This window comes from Microcaecilia unicolor, chromosome 2, assembly GCF_901765095.1.
Source record: "Microcaecilia unicolor chromosome 2, aMicUni1.1, whole genome shotgun sequence".
Lineage (NCBI taxonomy): Eukaryota > Metazoa > Chordata > Amphibia > Gymnophiona > Siphonopidae > Microcaecilia > Microcaecilia unicolor.
Window position 1 is genome coordinate 257942625 of NC_044032.1, and position 25374 is coordinate 257967998.

The 25374-nt window shown below is 45.9% G+C and overlaps 1 protein-coding gene across 3 annotated transcripts in view; it reads left to right on the forward strand.

Moving 5' to 3' along the window:
* OTUD5 (OTU deubiquitinase 5) overlaps window positions 1-24980 on the forward strand; it is a 200194-nt gene extending 175214 nt beyond the window's left edge. For all 3 annotated transcript variants that reach the window (XM_030194009.1, XM_030194011.1, XM_030194010.1), the window contains one exon: window positions 24131-24980. In XM_030194009.1, coding sequence (XP_030049869.1) covers window positions 24131-24252 — 122 coding nt within the window. In that variant the 3' untranslated portion in view covers window positions 24253-24980. The remainder of the gene's footprint in view (window positions 1-24130) is intronic.
* Window positions 24981-25374: the final 394 nt, after the last annotated feature.

Consider the following 25374-nt stretch of genomic DNA (forward strand, 5'->3'; position numbering starts at 1 on the left):
CCATCCTATTCGTCTGTTCAGTAACCTTACTCGAAAGCTCTAAATGAGCCTGAGACAGCTTCCCCACATCTCCTCGCAAAGTTCCTGCCACTTGAAGTAACGTACTGTTTAATCCTTGGATCGCTTCCCAAATGGAATCCATTGAGATAACGGGTGGTCTCACAAGTTTCCGGAGACTAACGGAGGGTTCGCTCAGTTGCCGCTCGGGCATAGAAGCTTGCAGCATCAAGCCCGCTTGCGGAGTTGTTTCCAACGGAGACGAGGTCGCTATGGGGTCTCCACTGCTATCCGCAGGGGCTCCACTTCCGGAAGCCCCCGTCGGTTGCCTCTCCATAGACAACAACTCCCCTCCGGGTCTCTGGGGCGTTATCATCAGAGGGGGGCTCAGCGTCACTCCCTCTACGCTAAGGTCCGAAGAATCCCTCGGGCCCCTCGAAGCACTGGCTTGAGTTCTCTGCAACAGCATTCCCGCTTCTTCTAACGTCATCTGTCGGGTGGTAAGGGAGTTCACCCGTCCCGTGGAGCGAGGTAAGCTGGGTTTACCCTTTCTCTTCCCCATAGACAGCTAGGGGAGATTCCCACACACAACTTCGGAGTTGAGGGGCAGGAGCTGCTGTTCATGCGTCCTTCCTAAAACGCCATCTTGGATTCCGGGCACCCCCGTGAACATTTATGAGGAACAGTTTGCAGGGTAACAGTCTCTTGGATATGGGGGTCAGAGAACCTCAACATTAAGGTGACTTTCAAGTTGTTGTTGTTGTTGTTGTCTGGGAGGGAGAGGGGGAAAGGGGGGAGGGAGGGGGATCTGGGTGGGGGGAGAGAGGGAGGGGGTAAGCAAAAGGGGGGGAGGGGATTTATGCTAGACGAGAGGGTGGATGGTGTGAATGGAGTAAGCGTGATTTATGAGAGGTTGCAATGGTCCCCAGTAAAGCCACAGTGCAGATCTCCCTGGGAGAGGGGCTGGGCTCCTTGGGAGTTAGACATTGGTATTCTGAAGGTACCCATGAAAAGGAAGAGATATTAATCGCAATAACTTAAAGATTGTATCTTGGAACGTCTCTGGTATTACATCACCAGTGAAAAGGTATAAGATCCTCACGCAACTTAAGAGGCAGGGAGCACACATAGCATGTTTACAAGAAACAAAATTGACGGATGCAGAACATGCAAAACTCAAACAGCAATGGGTGGGTGATTGTTATTTCTCCTCATCAGGGAATAGGAAAAGTGGAGTGGTTGTCCTAGTTGGGAAGGGACTACCATGTCAAACAAAACTGATATATAAGGACACAGAGGGACGGATTGTTTTACTGTACATTAATTACCAGGGGCAAAAATTCTACCTGTGCACAGTCTATGGTCCAAATAACTATAGCCCACATTTCTTTCAGTCTCTCATTGCGTTGGGAATGGAACATACTGATGCACCCTGGGTGTGGGCAGGTGATTTCAACCAAGTGCAAGACCCTACATTAGACAGACTCTCCACCCAGGCGACTCCAGGGGTGGGAAGGGGGAGGGGACTACCGATTCTTTGCGATCAATTACATTTGACAGACGCATGGAGATCCCTACACCCCACCACCAAGGACTATACTCACCAGTCCAAGGCCCACCAATCTTGGTCTAGGATAGATTACATCTTGATATCTACCTCGTGGTTCTTTAAAGTCCAAACGGCAGCAATAGGCCCAATGGCGGTATCGGATCATGCTATGATCTGGATTGATCTGGAGCTCTCGGGGGGGATCCCAGGGGGTGGGCGCTGGAAATTTCCCTCATACTTATACCAAGATTCCCAATTTAAAGAATATTTACTTAAGAAATGGCAATTCTATGTTGATACGAATTTCGACACTTGTGAATCACCAATAACATTCTGGGAGGCCTCTAAGGCAGTTATGAGGGGGCATGTGATAGCATATCTGAGTGCCAGGAAGAAACGCCTGGCCTCGAGCATCCTGAGGCTAGAAAGGGAATATGGATCAGCAAGGAGGAGATATTTATTACACCCAAACGAGTCCAATAGGGAGTTGATGTCTGCGGCCCAGGTAGCATTGAATTCCCTTATACATGATCAGGCGTTGAAGCAGCTAATGGTCAGACGCCTGAACTTTCAGCGCTTTGGCAATAAGTCGGGTAAACTTTTAGCGAGAATAGCAAGAGCAAATATGCCAAGACAATTTATACCAGCAGTCGTGAATAATAAGGGAAAGAGAGTAAATCAACCGCAGGAGATTGCACAAACATTCCATACTTATTTCACGGATATATACGCTGCACAGGAGCGCTTTCAGGGCCCAATAACACGAGATTATTTGGAGGACGCCAGAATGCCTAAGTTAACAGAGGAGGCACAACGGGCGTTGGCAGCTCCAATAAGAGCGCAGGAGGTTTGTAGAGTCCTAAAGTCGCTGCGTCTGGGTTCTGCACCGGGGGCGGATGGGCTCTCTAATGAATACTATCGGTTGTTGACGCAGCAAGTGACTGGGCCCTTGGTGGAATACTTTGAGGCGGGAGTGGACCGGGGGTTCTTCTCGCCTGGAGAGAATACTGCTTTAATAACACTAATCCTAAAGCCAGATAAACCACAGGACCAGGTTGAGGCATACCGACCCATATCGCTACTGAATGTAGACATTAAAGTACTGTCTCGGGTGCTAGCAGAGAGACTGATGTCATATATACCTAGCCTTATTGGAGAACACCAAGTAGGGTTTGTGAGAGGGAGACAGGCCACACAACACGTGCGCAGGGTGCTACTAGCAGGGGCATATGGGCAGAACACGGGAGACCCACTGTTATTGGTAAGCCTAGATGCCGCTAAGGCCTTTGATAAGGTAAATTGGGATTATCTGTTTGAGGTGTTAGATTACATCGGGTTGGGGGGCTGGTATCTAGAGGCGGTGAAAGCGTTGTATAAAGATACCCAGGCAGAGATATTGATAAATGGAACCAGATCCGCTTCCCTTCGGGTGGAGCGAGGGGTGCGACAGGGTTGCCCGATGTCACCATTATTGTTTTTAATATATCTCGAACCCCTACTCCGTACTATTCTGTTAGACCCAGAGATACAGGGGGTAACCTTATATAGGGAAAATATTAAAATACTAGCCTTTGCAGACGACATGTTTCTTACGCTCACTCACCCAAGAACATCAGTAGAGAGATTGTTGGAAGTGATAGATGAGTTCAGTTTCTTCTCTGGGTTACAACTAAACCTGCAAAAATCATTAGCTTTACCAATATCAACGACGCTGTGCTCGGAGTGGGAGGGACATTTTCCATTTCAATGGGCTACAGAACGCTTAAAATATCTAGGGATTATTATCACGGCAGACATAGCTAATGTATACCGAGAAAACATAAGCCCGTTGAAGAGACGTACACAAGAGCTTTTACAGGGGTGGCAGGGGTTGCCATTGTCCTTACAAGGTAGAATTGCACTGTACAACATGTTCATATTTCCCAAATGGACATATGTATTTCAAATGATCCCAGCAGTGTTGGGGTACAAAGAGGAGAGGTGGCTACACAAAGCACTGAGAAGGTTTTTGTGGCAGGGTAAGAGAGCGTGTATAGAGCTTAAGCAATTAATGAGAACACATAAGAAGGGGGGTTTGGGGTTGTTGGACCTAAAACTGTTCACGATAGCTGGTAGTGTTCGACATCTGTCGGACTGGTTCCGCACAAAAGAGTTCTATTCATGTACGGGGGTGGAAACATCATTAATGGCTCCCTTAGATTTTGCATACTGGCTACACGCTCCGTCGGCTGAGTTGCCCACGGTGGGAGCCTATAGACATATAATAAACCCCCTGCGGAAAGTGTGGCGCTGGATGTGTAAAGCCTTCACCTGGAATAGTGCGGTCTCACCCCTGCTCCCCTTGAGGGGTAATTTGGCCTTCCCCGAGGGAGGAACATCCAAGTTGTTTCAGAAATGGACCTCCCGGGGAATACAATATATATTCCAGGTAGTCACAGAACGGGGGACCCCTAAAACCTTTCAAAGTATGTGTGATGAGTTTGGGTTAGATCAGGGGGACTACTTTGCTTACCTACAAATTAATCACTATTTAAAGACCCTACCGGACCAAAGCCTGACTCAAGACATATGGGACACTATGAATGACTTTTTGGGTCTGGAGGCGCAGTTGAAAATACCTTTGAAATATTTTCACCGTACCCTACGGGATTTGCAGGAAGCAAATGATTGCACTAAAGTGTCAACTCTCTGGCAAACAGAACTTCAGTGGAAGATGGATCCGGGACAGTTGGCAATCTGTCTATCTACAGTACATAAAGTAACGGAGAACGCAATCTGGAGAGAAATGCAATACAAATTTGTTATGCGAATGTATATATCGCCACACCGAGCCTATAGAGCAACTTTGAAACAGACTGATGATTGCCCAAAATGCGGGAGAGTGGGAGCCACCTTGGGACACATGTTTTGGGCTTGCCCCCTGGTGAAACAGTTCTGGACAGAGCTGGGACTTAAAATCTCACGGATGTGGAAAATCCGGTGGCGCCCCTCTCCGGGTCAACTGTTCGACAAGTTCATTGTGCAAGGACAATCGCCTGAAGGTTTGAGGGCTTTTTTGAGGCGCACTGTCTTGATGGGAAAGCGAACAATTTTACAACTATGGCTGCAAAAAGAGGGGCCTAGTGTTTCGCAGTGGAGAGGAGCCATGATGCAGTGTTGTATGCTGGAAAAAAGAGGAGTTGGAGACCTTGCTTCAAGAAGGGGAGACAGTTTTTGCAAGATCTGGGCTCCATACTGGGATACCTTGACACCAGTTGCAAGAAGCAGACTTTTAAACTGTTAAAAACTGAGTCCACCAACCGAATAATAGAAAGTTCCTAAGAGTGGGAGGGGGGGAGGGGGGGGGGTGGGAGGGGGGGAAAAAGAGGGAAAAACATTAGCAACAGACGAGAATGTTTTGGTTATACAGATTGTGTTAATTACACTATGTTATTATTGTGATGGAATGTTTATTATTGTTGCAATAAACAAGATTTAAAAAAAAAAAAAAAATTATCCAAAGTTCCACCTTCTTCCAGTTCAAAAACTCGAATTCATTGGAGCTCTGCTGGATTCTCAGACAGCTCGTGCCTACCTCCCGGAAGCGAGGGCCGACAATCTTCTGTCCCTCGTTTCCTGGGTACGGGCGTCTCAGCAGATCACTGCTCGGCAGATGTTGAGATTGCTCGGCCACATTGCCTCCACAGTTCATGTGACTCCCATGGCCCGTCTTCACATGAGATCAGCTCAATGGACCCTAGCTTCCCAGTGGTACCAAGCTGCTGGGGATCTAGAGGATGTAGTCCAGCTGTCCACCAATTTTCTTCAATCCCTGCAGTGGTGGACAATTCGGTCCAATTTGACTTTGGGACGTCCCTTCCAAATTCCTCAGTCGCAAAAAGTGCTGACGACAGATGCGTCTCTCCTAGCATGGGGAGCTCATGTCGATGGGCTTCACACCCAGGGCAGTTGGTCCTTCCAGGAACAAGGTCTACAGATCAATTTCATGGAGTTACAAGCGGTCTGGAACGCTCTAAGGGCTTTCAGGGATCGGCTGTCCCATCAAATTATTCAAATTCAGACAGACAACCAGGTTGCCATGTATTACATCAACAAGCAGGGGGGCAACCGGATCTCGCCCTCTGTGTCAGGAAGCCGTCCAGATGTGGCTTTGGGCTCGCCGTCATGGCATGTGTCTCCAAGCCACGTATCTGGCGGGCGTAAACAACAGACTGACCGACAGGTTGAGCAGGATAATGCAACCTCACGAGTGGTCGCTCAATTCCAAGGTGGTGCACGAGATCTTCCAAGCGTGGGGCACCCCCTTGGTGGATCTCTTTGCTACCCGAGCCAATCACAAGGTCCCTCAGTTCTGTTCCAGACTTCAGGCCCACGGCAGACTAGCGTCGGATGCCTTTCTCCTGGATTGGGGGGAAGGCCTTCTGTATGCTTATCCTCCCATACCTTTGGTGGGGAAGACTTTACTGAAACTCAGGCAAGACCGGGGCACGATGATTCTGATTGCTCCTTTCTGGCCGTGTCAGATCTGGTTCCCTCTCCTTCTGGAATTGTCCTCCGAAGAACCGTGGAGATTGGAGTGTTTTCCGACCCTCATTGCTCAGAATGAGGGGGCGCTTTTGCATCTCAACCTCCGGTCCCTGGCTCTCACGGCCTGGATGTTGAGAGCGTAGATTTTGCCTCCTTGGGTCTCTCCGAGGTTGTCTCCCGGGTCTTGCTTGCTTCCAGGAAAGATTCCACTAAAAAGAGTGACTTCTTTCTATGGTGAAGGTTTGCCGTCTGGTGTGACAGCAAGGCCCTAGATCCTCGCTCTTGTCCTACACAGACCCTGCTTGAATACCTTCTGCACTTGTCTGAGTCTGGTCTTAAGACTAATTCTGTAAGAGTTCATCTTAGCTCGGGACAGCCTTTAGTTGTTCGCTTCATGAGAGGTTTGCTTTTGTCAAAGCCCCCTGTCAAACCTCCTACAGTGTCATGGGATCTCAATGTCGTTCTCACCCAGCTGATGAAACCTCCTTTTGAGCCACTGAACTCCTGCCATCTGAAGTACTTGACCTGGAAGGTCATTTTCTTGGTGGCAGTTACTTCAGCTCGCAGAGTCAGTGAGCTTCAAGCCCTGGTAGCTCATGCTCCTTATACCAAATTTCATCATAACAGAGTAGTCTTCCGTACTCACCCAAAGTTCTTGCCGAAGGTGGTGTCGGAGTTCCATCTGAACCAGTCAATTGTCTTGCCAACATTCTTTCCCCGTCCTCCCGCCCTGCTGAACGCCAGCTGCACACATTGGACTGCAAGAGAGCATTGGCCTTCTATCTGGAGCGGACACAGCCCCACGGACAGTCCATCCAATTGTTTGTTTCTTTTGATCCCAACAGAAGAGGAGTGGCTGTCGGGAAACGCACCATTTCCAATTGGCTAGCAGATTGCATTTCCTTCACTTACGTCCAGGCTGGGCTGACTCTTGAGGGTCATGTCACGGCTCATAGTGTTCGAGCCATGGCAGCGTCGGTGGCTCACTTGAAGTCAGCCACTATTGAAGAGATTTGCAAGGCTGCGACGTGGTCATCCGTCCACACATTCACATCTCATTACTGCCTTCAGCAGGATACCCGACGCGACAGTCGGTTCGGGCAGTCGGTGCTGCAGAATCTGCTCGGGGTTTAGAATCCAACTCCACCCCCCCAGGCCCATTTTTATTCTGTTCCAGGTTTCACTCTCAGTTAGTTGGATAAGTTTAGGTCAATCTCAGTTATGTCCTCGCCGTTGCGAGGCCCAATTGACCATGTTTGTTGTTTTGAGTGAGCCTGGGGGCTAGGGATACCCCAGTAGTGAGAACAAGCAGCCTGCTTGTCCTCGGAGAAAGCGAAAGCTACATACCTGTAGAAGGTATTCTCCGAGGACAGCAGGCTGATTGTTCTCACTAACCCGCCCGCCTCGCCTTTGGAGTTGTGTCTTCCCTTGTCTTTGTCTTGCTATTTACTGGACTGACGAGTGCAAGCGCATTCGGGCGGGAAGACGGTCACGCATGCGCGGTGTGCATGCACACGCGAGGACTAGCAAACGTCTTTGCTAGAGAGGATCTCCGATTGAAGGGGCTGCCGTGGACGTCACCCAGTAGTGAGAACAATCAGCCTGCTGTCCTCGGAGAATACCTTCTACAGGTATATAGCTTTCGCTATATACAGGTACTTATTTGTACCTGGGGCAATGGAGGGTTAAGTGACTTGCCCAGAGTCCTGTGCCTGTGCCTGAAGTGGGAATCGAACTCAGTTCCCCAGGACCAGAGTCCACCACCCTAACCACTAGGCCACTCCTCCACTCCTGTATTCACACAGCTTTTAACTTGTACTTTGGCCTCAAAGATATTGAAAAATTGGACGTATGAACAAGAATACTCCTCCATGCTAACAAAATAATCTTTAAGAATCAGTGTATACTAAGACTGTATATTCCTGGAACCAAAGAGAGAATGGGTCTTATAAAAATAATTATACACATAGGACTACTATTAAAAAACCTCCAGGCAACTTGACAGCACCAAGAGACCCAAACATGCAAAAAGTGTTGAAATGTGAAGTTAAATGTCCCGAATCAGTCTCCTATCCTTAGACAAGCATTCCCAGTAAATAGAAAGAAAGCTTGAGAATCCACAAATACAATTAGGAAAGGAAGCAACAGCATTTGCAAATATAGAGAAAAAAAACTCTTTAAAGAATTAGATCAGTAAACAAGAAAAAACAAGTGTTAAATGCAGTATGAAATACAAGGTTTACTCCAAGAGCTGTATATTGTTCAAAACCTGACACATGAATGATTAAGGAGAGTTGAACTGAAACATAAGGATGGACAATTGATAGCTGCAGCCCAGGAAAGTGGATTACGAACAAGATGGTACACAGCAAGTACAGAATCTACATTTGTTTTACCAGTTTTTTCTATAAGGAAAATCTGGAAACAGTTACTCATTTCATAGCTGAATGTGAAATTCTAATGAGGGAACAAGTCCCTCCATCTGTCTATTCACTCCTCTACCTCTCTGAGTAGCAGTCATTTATCAACCCCCTGATAAGTCCCTTTCTTACTTTCTCACTGACTTTGATTCCTGGCTTTCCTTCTTTCTTGAACTTTCATCTCCTTCCCTCATTCTTGGGGATTTTAACATTCGTGCTAATGATCCTTTTGACTCTTATTCTTCTCAGTTTCTCGCTTTAACATCCTCTTTCAATCTTCAACTGTGCTCCACTACCCCTGCTCACCAGAATGGCCACTGTCTTGATCTCCAACTGTTCACTCTTCAGTTTCTGCACCTCAGCTCTTCCCCTCTCTGACCATCATCTGATAACTTTCACACTTAAACACCTTCTCCCTCAGTCCTGTCCAATTTCCTTCAATACATTTAGGAATCTTCTGGCTATTGACTCTTCTACTCTGCCTTACAGTTTTTCAAACCTCTTGTCAACCACTATGTTATCCAAGTCTGTCAATGATGCTGTCTCTTCCTATAATACTATTCTCTCCTCTGCTCTGGATACTCTTGCTCCTTCCATTCCCTGTTCTGTAAGGCACACCAAACTCCAGCCTTGGCTGACCTCAAGAATCCGCTACCTACGTTTCTGTGCCCAATCTACTGAATGCCTTTGGCTGAAATCCTGTGCCCATGCTGACTTCATACATTTCAAATTCTTGCTGACCTTCTTTCAGTCTGCTCTTTCACTTGCCAAACAGGACTACTACATCGAGTTGACAGACTCTCTTGGCTTAAACCCTCGACGTCTCTTTGCCATACTGAACTCTCACCTCAAAGTGCCTTCAAGTCCAACTCCCCCTTCACTTTCTCCCCAGATGCTAGCTGAGTACTTTCATGATAACGTTTATTTATTTATTTATTGCATTTGTATCCCACATTTTCCCACCTCTTTGCAGGCTCAATGTGGCTTACAATGCATCATGAATAGTGGAATTACATTAGAAAATAGACATTTAGTGTGACAGAAAGATCATTGGGCAGCATGATGATGAAGAAACATAATAGTAGTATAACAATCAGATATTATAAGACAATGCTAAATATATGTGGAGGAGATTAACCTTGAATTCTCAACCAAGTCACTTCCACCTCTTCTTCCCTCAGTCCATTCTCTCAACCCTCCTTCAACCCCTGCCTCTTTTTCTTCCTTTTCTGAAATCACTGAAGAGGAAACTGCACATTCTCCAAGGACAAGCAGGCTGCTTGTTCTCATGACTGGGTCGACGTCCACGGCGGCCCCCTCCAACTGAATTTTTTCAAACCAAAAATCTCAAAGCTTTGACAGAACCTTCTGGCGCGCGGGGTGCACGCACTGCGCACGCGCGGCCGTCTTCCCGCCCAGTTGCTTTTCTTTTCCCGGTAAGAGAGGTGGTGTGTTTTTCGTCTCTTTGCCCCTCCGTGAACCTATGGCCGGGTTTCTTTTACAGAGTTTCGCTCCGGTTTCTTTCTTTTCCCTTCTTCTCCCTTGCTTTTTACAAAAAAATGAAAAAATATCCTTTATTTCTTTAGTTTTTTCCCCTTTCAAAGTTTCCTTTCACTTCCGCCTTGGCTTCTCTTTTTGTGCTCTTCCTTTTGGCACAATCGCGAATTTTGATCTCTCCGCCACTATTTTTCCGTCCATGTTATCGAGGACTCCCAGCGGCTTCAAAAAGTGTACTCTGTGCAACCGGACAATCTCGGGTACCAACCCCCACGCATGATGTCTTCAGTGCCTTGGGCCCGACCATCGCCCAGATGCATGTAAGTTGTGTCTTAGCTTGAAAAAGCGGACACAGGCGTCGAGACAAGCTCTTCGGGATCGTCTTTTTGGAGCTTCGTCCGGTTCCTCAGCGTCAACATCAGCACCGGGGATGGCATCGACTTCAGGAGCGCAGGTAATTGCTGTCCAGAGACCACCACATGCTGGGAGCAGTGAGCCCTCGAGTGGGTCTCCACCTGTCTCGAGGACTCCTGCTGTACAGGCCCACCGGGACCGACCACTCTCAGACCCGACCCCGAGGAGGCATGTGGATTCCACGTCCTCCTCATCGGTACCGAGGAGTATCGATGACGTGCATCGAGCGAAGGCGAAGAAGCATCATCATCGGTCTCCTTCCAAGCACGGTACCGGGAGCTCCGGGGCATCGAAGGATTCGGCACCGTGAAGCGCCGATGCCGGGAGGAACGCTCACCCTTCATTCAAGAGGTGTCGGTCTTCGGGCAGCCGGTAAGGCCTCCGCAACCTCCACGGGCTCTGACACCGATTCCTGCACCGACCCCACAGCCTTCCTCGACAGCGACTCTGGACGAGCAAATCCGAGCCATTCTTCCAGGTCTTCTAGAAGGCTTGCTGCATCAGTCTGCTCCAGTATCGGGGGTGCTTGCACCCTCCGTACTGTCGATGGAAGTGACAGCTGGCTCGCCACCTGTGGTGAGGTCTCTGACGCCAGTGCCGCCTGCGGCATCGGCCTCAGCTGCCACCCAGGTCTCTCCCCGTCGACATCGCTGGAGGGAGCTTCATCGCCGCCAGCATGGGAGTCGACTTCTCGACATCGCCATCGAGGACGTGGTTCCTCTGCATCGAGATGGGCCCAGTTTCGGACTGCAGTTAAGGAACTCTTGTCCGATACCGATGAGGATGCCTCGTGGGATGAAGAGCAAGATCCCAAGTATTTCTCTTCTGAAGAGTCTTGTGGTCTTCCCTCTGATCCTACTCCTTCACCAGAAAGAAAGCTTTCTCCCCCGAAGAGTCTTTCTTCCTTTTCATTTGTTCGGGAAATTTATGTGGCTATTTCCTTCCGTGTGGTATCTGAGGATGAGCCCAGGACTGTGATGCTCGAGGTCCTTGACTATCCTTCGCTACCTAAGGAGTCATCCACGTTTCCTCTGCATAATGTGCTCAAGGAGACTCTTATGTGGAACTGGATGAAACCACTAAGTAACCCCACCATTCCCAAGAAAGCTGAGTCCCAATATCGGATTCACGGAGAACCTGAGCTGATGAAGTCGCAGTTACCTCACGACTCTATGGTTGTGGATTCCGCTCTCAAGAGAGCCAGGAGTTCTAGAGACTTTGCCTCGGCGCCCCCGGGGAGAGAATCTAGAACCCTGGACTCCTTTGGGAGAAAGGCCTATCAGTCCTCTATGCTCGTGGCCAAAATTCAATCTTACCAGCTGTACACGAGCATTCACTTGAGGAACACGGTGAAGCAATTGGCGGACTTGGTCGATAAGCTCCCTCCAGAGCAGGCCAGGCCTTTTCAGGAGGTGCTCAGGCAGCAGAAGGCGTGTCTTAAATTCCTGTCCAGGGGTGATTACGATTCTTTTGATGTTGCATCATGAACCGCTGCCCAAGGTATAGTGATGCGCAGACTCTCATGGCTGCGTGCCTCTGACCTGGACAATCGAGTCCAGCAGCGGATTGTGGATGTCCCTTGCCGGGGGGATAATATTTTTGGTGAGAAAGTCGAACAAGTGGTTGATCAGATCACTCAGCGGAAAACCGCTATGGACAATCTCTCCCGCCGGGTGCCTTCGGCTACTACCTCATCAGGTAGACGTTTTTTCTGGGGAAAGAAGAACGCTCCCTATGTTTATAATAAGCGTAGGTACAATCCTCCTTCTCGACAGCCTTCTCAGGCTCATCCCCAGCGCGCTCATTCTCGTCAACAGCGTACGCCGAGGCAGGCCCCCGTAGCTCCCCAGCAAAAGCAAGGGACTGACTTTTGACTGGCTCCAGTTGAGCATAGCCGCTGTAAAAGTGTCCATGCCAGACAGCTTGCCAGTCGGAGGGAGGTTAAAATTTTTTCACCAAAGGTGGCCTCTCATAACCTCCGATCGGTGGGTTCTTCAAATAGTCCAGTTAGGATACTCTCTCAATTTGATGTCCAAACCTCCAAATTGCCCACCGGGAGCTCAGTCCTTCAGCTTCCAGCACAGGCAGGTACTTGCAGAGGAACTCTCCGCCCTTCTCAGCGCCAATGCGGTCGAGCCCGTTCCACCAAGGCAAGAAGGGCTGGGATTCTATTCCAGGTACTTTCTTGTGGAAAAGAAAACGGGGGACGCGTCCCATCATAGACCTAAGGGCCCTGAACAAATTCCTAGTCCCACAAAAGTTCAGGATGGTTTCCCGAGGCACCCTGCTTTCCATGATTTAGGAAAACGATTGGCTATGCTCTCTGGACTTAAGGATGCTTATACACACATCCTGATACTTCCAACTCACAGGAGGTATCTTCAGTTCCGTCTAGGAGTGCAGCACTTCCAGTATTGTGTGCTGCCCTTTGGTCTGGCGCCTGTGCCCAGGGTCTTTACAAAATGCCTGGCAGTAGTTGCAGTGTCGCTATGCAGACTGGGAGTGCATGTGTTCCCTTATCTCAACGATTGGCTGGTGAAGAACACCTCAGAGGCAGGAGCTCTACAGTCCATGCAGATGACTATTCAACTGCTGGAGCTACTCGGGTTTGTAATAAATTACCCCAAGTCCCATCTTTTTCCCGTTCAGAAACTGGAATTTATAGGAGCTCTGCTGGATTCACAGATGGCTCGTGCCTGTCTTCCAGAAACGAGAGCAGACAATCTTCTGTCTCTGGTTTCCAGGGCCAGGGCCTCTCAGCAGATCACAGCTCGGCAGATGTTGAGACTTCTAGGCCATATGGCCTTCACAGTACATGTGACGCCCATGGCCCGCCTTCACATGAGATCAGCTCAATGGACCCTAGCTTCTCAGTAGTGTCAAGCTGTAGGGGATATAGAGCATGCAATCCAGCTGTCCACCGATTTTCGCAATTCCCTTCAGTGGTGGACAGTTCGATCCCATTTGACCTTGGGACGTCCATTTCAAATTCCTCAGCCACAAAAAGTGCTGACAACGGATGCATCCCTCCTGGGGTGGGGAGCTCATGTCGATGGGCTTCACACTCAAGGAGTTTGGTTCCTCCAGGAAAAGAGTCTTCATGTCAGCCTCCTGGAGTTGCGAGCGATCTGGAACTCTCTAAAGGCTTTCAGAGATCGGCTGTCCAACCAAATTATCCAAATTCAGACAGACAATCAGGTTGCCATGTATTACGTCAACAAGCAGGGGGGCACCGGATCTCGCCCCCTGTGTCAGGAAGCCATCAGGTTGTGGCTTTGGACTCGCCATTATGGCATGTTTCTCCAAGCAACTTATCTGGCAGGCATAAACAACAGTCTGGCCAACAGGCTGAGCAGGATAATGCAACCTGGGTGTTGTAAGCAAGATCTTCCGAGATTGGGGCACCCCCTCGGTGGATCTTTTTGCCACTCAGATCAATCACAAGGTCCCTCAGTTCTGTTCCAGACTTCAGGCCCACTACAGACTAGCGTCAGATGCTTTTCTTCTTCATTTGGGGGACAGGCCTTCTGTACGCATATCCTCCCATACCTCTGGTGAGGAAGATTTTGCTGAAACTCAAGCAGGACCGCGGAAGCATGATTCTGATTGCTCCCTTCTGGCCGCGTCAGATTTGGTTCCCTCTTCTTCTAGAGTTGTCCTCCGAAGAACCGTGGAGATTGGACTGTTTTCCAACACTCAGAACGAGGGAGTGCTTCTGCATCCCAACCTCCGGTCTCTGGCTCTCACAGCCTGGATGTTGAGAGCGTAGAATTCGCTTCCTTAGGTCTCTCTGAGGGTGTCTCCCGGGTTCTGCTTGCTTCTAGGAAAGATTCCACAAAGAGGTGTTACTTTTTCAAATGGAGGAGGTTTGCCGTCTGATGTGATAGCAAGGCCCTAGATCCTCGCTCTTGTCCTACACAGACCCTGCTTGAATACCTTCTACATTTGTCAGAGTCTGGTCTCAAGACCAACTCTGTAAGAGTTCATCTTAGTGCAATTAGTGCTTATCATCAACATGTAGAGGGTAAGCCTATCTCTGGACAGCCTTTAGTTGTTCGCTTCATGAGAGGTTTGCTTTTGTCAAAGCCCCCTGTCAAACCTCCACCACTGTCATGGGATCTCAATGTCGTTCTCACCCAGCTGATGAAGCCTCCTTTTCAGCCACTGAATTCCTGCCATCTGAAGTACTTGACTTGGAAGGTCATTTTCTTAGTGGCTGTTACTTCAGCTCGTAGAGTCAGTGAGCTTCAAGCCTTGGTAGTGCATACTCCTTATCTCAAGTTTCATGGCAACAGTCCTCCGCACTCACCCTAAGTTCTTGCCGAAGGTGGTGTCGGAGTTCCATCTGAACCAGTCAATTGTCTTGCCAACATTTTTCCCCGTCCTCATGCCCGCCCTGCTGAACGTCAGGTGCACACCTTGGACTGCAAGAGAGCATTGGCCTTTTACGTGGAACGGACAAGCCCCTTCAGACATTCTGCCCAAATGTTTGTTGCTTTTGATCCCAACAGAAGGGGAGTGGCAGTCGGGAAACTCACCATTTCCAATTGGCTAGCAGATTGCATTTCCTTCACTTATGCTCAAGCTAGGCTGACTCTTGAGGGTCATGTCACGGCTCATAGTGTTAGAGCCATCGCAGCATCGGTGGCCCACTTGAAGTCAGCCACTATAGAAGAGATTTGCAAGGCTGCGACGTGGTCATCAATCCACACGTTCACATCTCACTACTGCCTTCAGCAGGATACCCGGACGCGACAGTCAGTTTAACCAGTCAGTGCTGCAGAATCTGTTCAGGGTTTAGAATCCAACTCCACCCCTCTAGGCCCATTTTTATTCTGTTCCAGGCTGCACTCTCAGATGTTCTAGTTCGTAGGTCAATCCTTGTTATGTCCTCGCCGTTGAGAAGCCCAATTGACCTTTCTTTGTTGTTTTAAGTGAGCCTGGGTGCTAGGGATACCCCAGTTGTGAGAACAAGCAGCCTACTTGTCCTCGGAGAAAGCGAGGATGCATACCTGTAGCAGGTATTCTCCGAGGACAGCAGGCTGATTGTTTTCACAAACCCGCCCACCTCCCCTTTGGAGGAGTTGTCCTTTAATTCTTGCTTTTGGGTATAACTGAGCGGGACTCTCGCGCGATGGGCAGGAAGACAGCCGCGTATGCACAGTGCGCGCACCCCGCACGCCAGAAGGTTCTGTCAAAGCTTTGAGATTTTTGCTTTGAAAAAATTCCATTGGAGGGGGCCGCCGTGGACGTCGATCCAGTCGTGAGATCAATCAGCCTGCTGTCCTCGGAGAATACCTGCTACAGGTATGTATCCTCGCTTTTTCTTTCCTCCTCCAAACTGACTACCTGTTCCTCTGATCCTATTCCTACCCATCTACTTAGCACTATGTCTCCTACTGTCACCCCTTCTATCTGTCATATCCTCAACCTTTCACTTTCCACTGCAACTGTTTCTGATACCTTCAAACATGTTGTAGTTACACCATTCCTCAAAAAACCTTCATTGGGCTCAACCTGTCAACCTGGCAGATCCTCCTCCACTTCTGTCCCAATATCAGTTGGTGTACCTCTGGGCTCTGTCTTGGGACTTCTTCTTTTCTCCATCTATACTTCCCTTGGTGCTCTGATCTCATCCCATGGTTTTCAGTATCTCCTTTGTGCTGATGACTCCCAGCTCTACCTCTCCACACCAGAAATTTCAGCAGGAATCCAGGCCCAAGTGTCAGCCTGTCTGTCTGACATTGCTGCCTGGATGTCTCCCTGCCCTGTGAGCTTCTTATCTCCCCCTAAACCCACCTCTCCTCTTCCTCCATTCTCTATCTCTGTGGATAACACTCTCATCCTCCCCGTCTCATAGCTCATAACCTTGGAGTTATCTTTGACTCCTCTCTTTCTTTCTCTACACATATCCAACAGACTGCTAAAACCTGTTGGTTGTTTGTTTCTTTCTTTACTAGCCCCCCCCCCCCCCCCGAGGCCGGCCCCGCCTCCCCCGGAGTCACCGCCGCCGCCCCTCCACCCGGCCCGAGCAGCAGTGTGAACTTACATCACCATGCAGCAGCAGGCACATCAGCAAAGCTGCCATCAGGGCGGGCTTCCTTCTCTGCCTGTGTCCCGCCCTCGTATGACGTAACGTCGGCGAGGGTGGGACAAAGGCAGAGAAGGAAGCCCGACGGCAGCTTTGCTGATGTGCCTGCTGCTGTGTGGTGGTGTAAGTTCACAGTGCTCGGGCCAGATGGAGGGGCGGCGGCGATTCCGGGGGAGGGGGAGCGGTTCCGACGTCTGCAGCATGCCAGTAGAGACTTCCCTCTCTGTCCCGCCCCCATCATCACGTATTGATGCGGGGGCGGGGCACAGAGGGAAGTCTCTACTGCGCATTTGCGAGTGAGTACGGTCACTCGCCGTTTATATGTTTGATAATATCACCAAAATTTGTCCTTTCCTTTTTTTTTTACATTTGTTTTTATTAGTGTCAATACAATACGTGCTTGCCTGCTGCTAGCAGTTATACAGTCCAGCATTACGTGAAACAATCATTGTGATCATTACAGTCAGCCTAATCTTATGCCATTGACCGTCCCCCAACTCATGACTGCATTAACATTTTTCTTTTACCCCTACCTGAACAGTCCCCTCCCCCCCCCTTGGATCCCCAATAAACTGTTCCATTCAAAAACGAAAAGCATTCACTTCCCACTCTTTCATCCCCCTCTTGTCCCCCCCTACCCAGGTCCTCTCCTTCCCCCCCTCCCCACTGTTATTGAAGGCGTTCGAGGAGGTAATTAGCTCGTAAGGTTCCTTAATAATTTGTTTAATGTCCTTTCTTTTCTGAGCACACTACCAAAACCATTATCCACACTGTTTTCACCTCTTGCTTAGACTATTGCAACTTGCTTCTCACAGGTCTCCCACTAAGCCATCTCTCTCCCCTTCAATCTGTTCAAAATTCTGCTACACGACTTATATTCTGCCAGTGTCACTATGCTCATATTAGCCCTCTCCTCGGTTCACTTCATTGGCTCCCTATCCATTTCCACATACAGTTCAAACTCCTCTTATTGACTTTATTGACTTGCAAGTGCATTCACTCTGCAGCTCCTCAGTACCTCTCCACTCTTATCTCTCCCTACACTCCTCCCTGGGAACTCAGTTCATTAGGTAACTCTCTCTTATCTGTACCCTTCTCCTCCACTGCCAACTCCAGACTCCATTCCTTTTTATCTTGCTGCAATAAATGCCTGGAATAGACTTCCTGAACCAGTACATCAAGCTCCATCTCTGGCCAAATCTAGGCTAAAAGCCCACCTTTTTGATGCTGCTTTTAACACTTTGTCAGTACCCATATATGTTTTATCATTCCCACCTTAGTAATTCCCTTATCCCTTATTTGTCCTGATTAGATTGTAAGCTCTCTCGAGCAGGGACTGTCTCTTCTAGTAGCGCTATAGAAATGATAAGTAGTAGTAGTAACAAATCTATGCAAAAAGACAAAATAAAGAGACACATCTCACTCATTGGAAACTTTAATATGACAACACCACTGTATTGAAAAGCACTGGGGATCATGACCCTAAGAGAATTGTGGAGAATGAAGAGATTGTGATCACCTAGGATATTCCCATTCCAGCTATTAAGCTCAATGCAAGAAAACTGGTCATAGAGGTAACCGAGGAAAACATAAGAACAACATTGTTAATGGAAGTTTCGGTGCCATGATTAATCTGTGCATCATGTGGAAATAGAGAAGATCCTCAAGTACCAAGAAATTGAGTCAGAGACCGAGAAAATATGGTAGAAAATACAGAAATATTTCCTATGGTATTGGATGCCTCAGGCCTGAATTAGAACAAATTCCAAGCATACCTTGATAAGTTGTCCATATATTACATCTAACATACATTTTAGAGTGTTGAGATCACACTCCACATACACCCCATCCTAGGAATGAGCTTCATTTCTGTCATAGTATGCACCAAACTAACCCATTTGAAGATATTGCCTCCAATATTGCTGTAGGAAAATTGGAATGCTTATGTGTTTATCAGTTAGCTGCAGCTGAGCAGTGAACTCAGGCAAGGAGACAGCAGCAACTTGAGATACCCATTCTAGGGAGGCGACAGCAGCACCAAGAGTACTTAAAGTATGAATCGGCATAAGGAACCAGGAGCCAGGGATGCTTTTGAGAATGTAGATCATAGCTGCTGATTAAACTTTATACTTAATGTAGGAGAGGGCCTCATCTACAGATAATAAAATGTTATAGTGATCATTATTTTTTTCAGCTATTTATGTACAGCATATCTCAAAATAGCTAGTCTTTACTGCTAGATTGGTGCCTGGTGTGTAGCTGCACTCATAGAGCAATCATATTGTGATCAGAAATTCATAAAATGGTATTGTTCTATTGTGCCTACTTAGTGCGTGATATCAAATAAGTATTCCCCCTATGATTTTTGTGTCTCATCTCCAGGATCCCACCTACTTATTTTCCCATATATTGGGGAAGGAGGACTCTTTTCCTTAGCTTTTATATTGACATTCCTCCATGTGGTGCAGCATTTGAGTGTTAGCATTAGGAATTTTTTTTTTTGGGGGGGGGGGTGAGAAGAAGACTTCTCTATGTGTTATTTTAACATGTACTCTGAGAAGACAGCGAAGGTGACTCAGAATTAAAAAGGTGATGCTAAAGTAGTCTTTAGAGATTTATTATCCAACAACACTGACTTGACATGACCATGTTTCAGCCCAATGGCCTGCCTCAGGAGTCTTCTAATATTTTTTGAACCAATCTTATTGAATCACACGCTGCAGAAAAAAAAGTGTCAGGATTTTTCCTCTGTTGTAATTAACAAGGTGCTGGGAAACGCTGCAAATAGCAATCTATGCCAACATTTGATACTCTCAAAGAACCCTTCTCTAGACTTCTGACAAAACTTGCTTGATCTGAAAAGTAGAGCCAAGGATGTTTTGTCAGAAGTCTAGAGAAGGCTTCTTTGAGCGTATCAAATGTTGGCATAGAACATTTTTGCAGTGTTTCCCGCCACCTTGTTAATTAGAGAAAGAATCCTGACACATTTTCCTCTGCAATGTGTGATGCAGTAAGATTGGTTCAAACAACATTAGAAGACTCCTGAGGCAGGCCATTGGGCTGAAACATGGCCGTGTCGAGTCAGTGTTGTTGGATAATAAATATCTAAAGACTACTGTAGCATCATCTCTTTATTTCCGAGTCACCTTCGCTGTCTTCTCAGAGTTTTGATAGTCTGAGAGGTTTTTGTTCTTTTGTATTTCCATTAACATGTTGTAGCCACAGAAGGCTAGGGTATTGGGATGGGTTATGGCACGTCAGGTACAGTTCCCAAGGGAAGCCAAAAGATGTGTGGTTTCCTAGTGGTGAGCAGCAGGAGAATCAACCACAACAACCTTGACCACTTATTAAAGCATATTGCCTTTTAATTCCAACAAAGCATGGGATACTCATATCACACTCTTTTAAACTCCCTAGAAACGGAGGCACTCTCTGTTTTGTCTGAAAAAGAGATGGCTGTTGCCTATTTTAGTGAAGTTAGGGACTATATTCATTCACTTTTTTTACCTGATCGTTTAATTTTATTATGTCACCCATGTTCTATATGTAATATCAATTGAATATTTTCTCTTTTACCTGATTGTTTATTTTATTATGTCATCCATGTTCTCCATATTATATCAATTGTATCTTTTATTCTGGAATGGCGAAAACCATTACGGAAAATTGTAAGCCACATTGAGCCTGCAAATAGGTGGGAAAATGTGGGATACAAATGCAACAAATAAATAAATAGGTGTGGTTGGGTGTAAAAAAGCCAAGATATATACACTATCCAGTGTCACTTTAAGGGCCCTGTTTAGTAAGCAATGCTGTAGGCGTGCAAACATTTTAGCGTACACTAACGTTATAGACACCCATTATATTCCTATGGGTGTCTTTAGTGTTAGCCTGCGCTAAAAAGTTTGCATGCCTACAACACGGCTTAGTAAACAAGGTCTTATGTGTAAGAATAAACTTTTAACATCACAAAATTTGTTTTTGATAAATCTCAACTTAAAAGCACTATCGTTGAATTTATAATAAAATTATTTTTAAAATTATATTTAAAGGAGAAAAAAGATTTCAGAATGAAAATGCAATTCTGAAGGGTGACGCTTTAAACAGAAATAGTCATCTATACATTTAATCATTAATCAAAACATCCCTCTCCTTTTGTCTCAGTAATAGGCTATAATAATTCTGAATCAGCTCCCAAAGAGTGTTCAAACTCAAAATATTTATTTAAAATATGTTTTAAAAAATCCACATTTGTGCATTAATTACTTGATGTTGACCAGAGTTTGCACTGAAGCTGGCAGAGTGTTCTACATTTTTTTTATTTATGCAGTTTTACGATCAGCAATCCAAAAAACAGTCTTGTTACAGAAAAAAAACAATAAATATAAAAAAGGGGGGAAAAAATAAAGGAATCACGTTATATCATATGTGTCGCTAATCAGTCCACAATAGTATGAGGATGTAAGGCACTATTAAAGGTAATTTTTTTAACAACATTATAAGTCACTGAAAAGGACTTCTGCTTCCAGTTGACTGTTGATATAGATAGAAAATCCCTTGAAGGAACTAATGAACCTAAAGGCCTAGAGTTCAGAAATGTAGTCAGAGGTTCAGGATCATAAAAAAATGTACTTAAACAGATTTCAATTTAATTTGGCCAAAAATGGCTACCACTTTCAGAGCACTTTCAGTCTTAATCTCAAAAATTGTTGATGCCTTTTTTGAGTGACTCTAGATACATCCAGTTATGCTCTAATCTTAAAATTAAAAAATCAAAACAATTCAATGACAAAAGAAAAGCTTGTGTGGGATTGATTTGTTGCTCTTTCCAGTAGAGGGTCATGTTCAGTCTGAGGTGGTCAGACCATAGAGTTTCTGTCCATTGTTGGTTCTGTATTTTAAAGTTCTGTTTTGTTGTTAGTCTGTGTGCTATTAGCTCAAGAGTGTGTCCCTTGATGCGTGTCTTAGGTTCGTCTGGTCTTTGGAAGTCCCAGAGGTGGAGGAATTCTAGGCATTCCTTGGTGCTTTTGGAGTGCTGATTCTCCAAGTGCAGGTTAATGTCTCCTATTGTCATAGTGTTGAGGTTAGTTAAATTGGAGTTGGAGATGAAGTCCATGAAATTAATTTGGGCTGTTTTCTAGTCTCCTGGAGGTCTGTAGAATAGTATGCATGTTAGTTGGTTATGTAGTGTTTTGTTGCTAATATTAAATGGGTTGATTTCTAGTTGGGGTGTGATAGATTCTGCAATGTTTTCTACTGTGAAGAAGGATCTGTAAATGAGTGCGATGCCCCCTCCTTTTTTTTCCAACTCTCATCCAGTGTAGCATTTTGTATCCTGGGTGACATAATTTGAGTATTATGGGGTCTTCTTTGTGTATATCCAGGTTTCATTTAAGAAGACCAGTCGTAAATCTTCTTCCATTATCCAATCTCTGATCATTTCCGTTTTGTTTACCGCTGATCTGGTGTTGCTATATCCTACCGGTATTGATCGATATCTGTCTTCTGTTATCTTTAGTTTGAGGATTGACACTAGTTGACAACAGTTGGGATTTTGGGGTTGGTTTGTTCTTTTCAGTGTCGGTTTTTGTGGTAGGGAGGTTTTGGTGTTTATGTTGTTTTCTGGTTGTGTGGTTGTATTTATTTCTCTGTTAGTGTGGGGTTTGTCGTGTTGGAGCTCGGTGTGTTTGGTTTGGTGATTCGGTTTGCTTAGTGTTGAGATTATTGTGTAGTCATCTGTTGTTAGGGTTCTTGTGGTTGAAAGTAGGGTTAGTGAGAGGATGTTTAGTAGCGTCCTTGTGATGTGCCTTTTTTATTTGATTTTCCTTCTGCTGGCTGCTCTCCCTATGGTGCCCTAGCAACGGTATTTGTTTCTCCCAGAGCTGCGTGATTCTTCTGCTGGTCAATGTGTCGTGGTGGTAGCAGGTCTAATTCTGTGGGTTATCAGGCCTGTTTCTGTGGGGAGATCTTTCTTACGGATCGTGTCTCGTGCAGCCTCCTTGTGTTCTCGTCGGAACCGTCTAGTTACCCTGTAGGCCAGACGTGGTTCAAAGGTTGCGGGTCTATTTTACTGGGGAGATCTCATTGTTGTGCGGGCCTTTCCGGAGTCTTGTGTACTGCTGGTTCAGCAGTCATTCTCTTTGTTCATGTGTGAGGTTGGGTAGTCCAGTGTTGTTTAAGAACGTATTAATTAAAGATTTTTATTGATGTGCTTTTTTTAATGTTTTTGGTATACCCTATAATTGGCTTTTTTATGTAAATGTAGTTTTTTATTGTTTTAATATTTGGTTATATATCCTTTATTTCTTCATTAGCCGTTTTATATTACTACCCCTGATTCAGCCTTAATTGGTGAAACATGGACAGGTCGGGTCTGTACGAATAAAGGAACTGTTTGGACCTCCAGTGTCTGCCTTCTGTTGTGGTTTGAGTGCAGCTTGCTCTTTGCTGCATGTGTGACCTGTTCTCCCATTTGGATGGATTCCTGTCTGCAAGTTTGATTCTTAAGTCTTCGTTTTTGTGTTGTTAGCTTTCCTTATGTTGACTTGCCTGATGTGATGATACTGTTATCGGTTTTGGGTCTGGGCGAATCCGGTCTGTGGGTCCGGAGTCTGCCTCAGGAAGTCTGTCTTAGGATATCTCAATTTTCACCTGAGCATTCCATAAATTGTCCATTGTAATAGTGACAAGCTTATCCAACTACATCAACTTACTCAAATCAGTTTGAGCTTCTTAAATTCCTTTCTCTAGGTGAGAGGTTCCTTCCAGCATGCCACTGCTATAGAACTGTCAATAACGTGGATACCATCTCTGTCTTCAGTAGATATTGGTGTCAAACTGGGCCTCTCAGGTCCTGCTTTAGGACCCTCAACAACCATTCTGGTATCAGAGAAGCTTTCCTGTAAATTGTCCTGCTCCACTGGAACTGATGGACGACTCTGCAGCTCCAGGCTAAATGTGGTGTTGGCCTTAAGTGGGAGGGGTGATTTGCCTCCTAGTGCTACTCCTGTCAGTGAGGCAGTGTTCAATTTTTGAGTTTTAACCAGTTATCTTTTAACTGTTATCACGTTGTCTGGACAAAAATATCTAGACAAATCTTTTAAAATTTTCACCCTGGTGACAACTCCTGAAGTTCTTCTGAATATCGTCCCCACAGGGTTTCTTGCATTTACTTGGAAACATCTTTGAAGCTTCCTTCAATCTTGACCTTTACTACTGTCCATTAGTTTTGTTTCTTTTGCACTGTAAATGAATAAGAGTAGCCCAGTGGTTAGAGCAACTGGTTGAAAAATCAGGGTAATCAATTTTCAACTCCTACTGACTCTCCTTGTGACGTTGAACAAACCAATTCACCCTCTAGTGCCTCAGTTATAAAACTTAGATTGAAAGCTCTTTGGGAACATGGAGATATATACTTACTGTGCCTGAATGTAAATCGCCCTATGCTGCCTAAAAAACAGTATGAACTAAACCCAAATAATAATTTTAAAAAGTATTAAATTTAACAGCATTATTGATCCCACTGATCACACAGGTTTTGACAGCTGTTCTCAGCTCAAAGAAGAACTTATACATATGGTGGTCTTTATTCTTCAGCCATAATAATAACCCGTCTTTTGTTGGGTATTTTTTTAGGTCTAAACGACTGGGACGATGATGAAATCCTGGCTTCTGTGTTAGCTGTGTCCCAACAAGAATATCTAGACACAGTGAAGAAGAGCTTCATGCGCAGAGACCCCTCCCCAGACAAGAGTTGATATCATGTCAAAAGCAGAAGGAATGTTCCTGGTCCTGTCACTCAGTCTCCTCACATCCCTCCAGTTATCATGGCAACACTTTGATTGCTGGCCCTGTCTCTTCTCTGCACACCACTAATCATCCTTACCCTATTTCCCTAGCCAGCAGTGGACTGATTTAGGTGCATGTATCAAAAAGAGAACAAGCCCCCCCCCTCCAAAATTATGTCATTACTTAAAACTTCTTTACTGATTCTTGATTAATATATATATATATAAATATATATTAATTATTTGGGGGGGCTTTTGTGTGGTGGGGGGGTGTTTACTTCCCATCATTTTTATTTCTCCATTTTGGAGACAAAATAGCCTTTTGTTGTTGTTTTTTTTTTTTTTTTTTGTGATTTTCCCCCTCCTTGAAAAAGAATGAATGACTATATAACCCCAGGCAGTATTGTAGGTTAAAGAGGAAGAGAGCATGATGATTTTTTTTTTTTTTTTGTATCGACAGGATGTGAAGGGGGGATCTCCCCCTTCCTGTTTTAAAGAATACGTGATATGCATTGAGAAAAGGATAAAGTATCCCCACTATATGCCCACCTACTGCCTCTCCCTATATCCAAGTATAAAATACATGCTTGGCCTGTCTTTGTTTTGGGGTTTGTTTGTTTTGTTTTGTTTTTTGGTCATTTGTTTAAAAAACTTTCTTACAAAATGGGCATGTCATAGAATTTACTTTTCTCTTTCTTATTAAAAAAAAAATCTTACAGAAAAATTAGATGGATTGCTTGCCTTCTTTTCTTGAAAATAAATTGGGTAGGACTTTTATGCCTTTGCTTCTGTGCTGCTAAGCAGTGGACCCAGGTTCAGATCCCAGTTTTGGTTCCTGCATCTTATGATGTAGAACTGATGGACCTTTGATTGCAGGGCAAATAATGAAAAGCATCTACATGGATGCCTAATTGGGAAGAACTAGGAGGAGTTCTGTAAGAAATTCTTGGTCTCGGGTGGGTGCCAAAAGATATTTGATATAGGTTGGTGGGGTTGTGAGAAAGGAGCAGTGCAGATCATAGTAAATGATGGCAGCGATTCACCTTAGCCAGGGAATACTGAAAGGTGACCTAATGATCAAGAGGGAAGGAG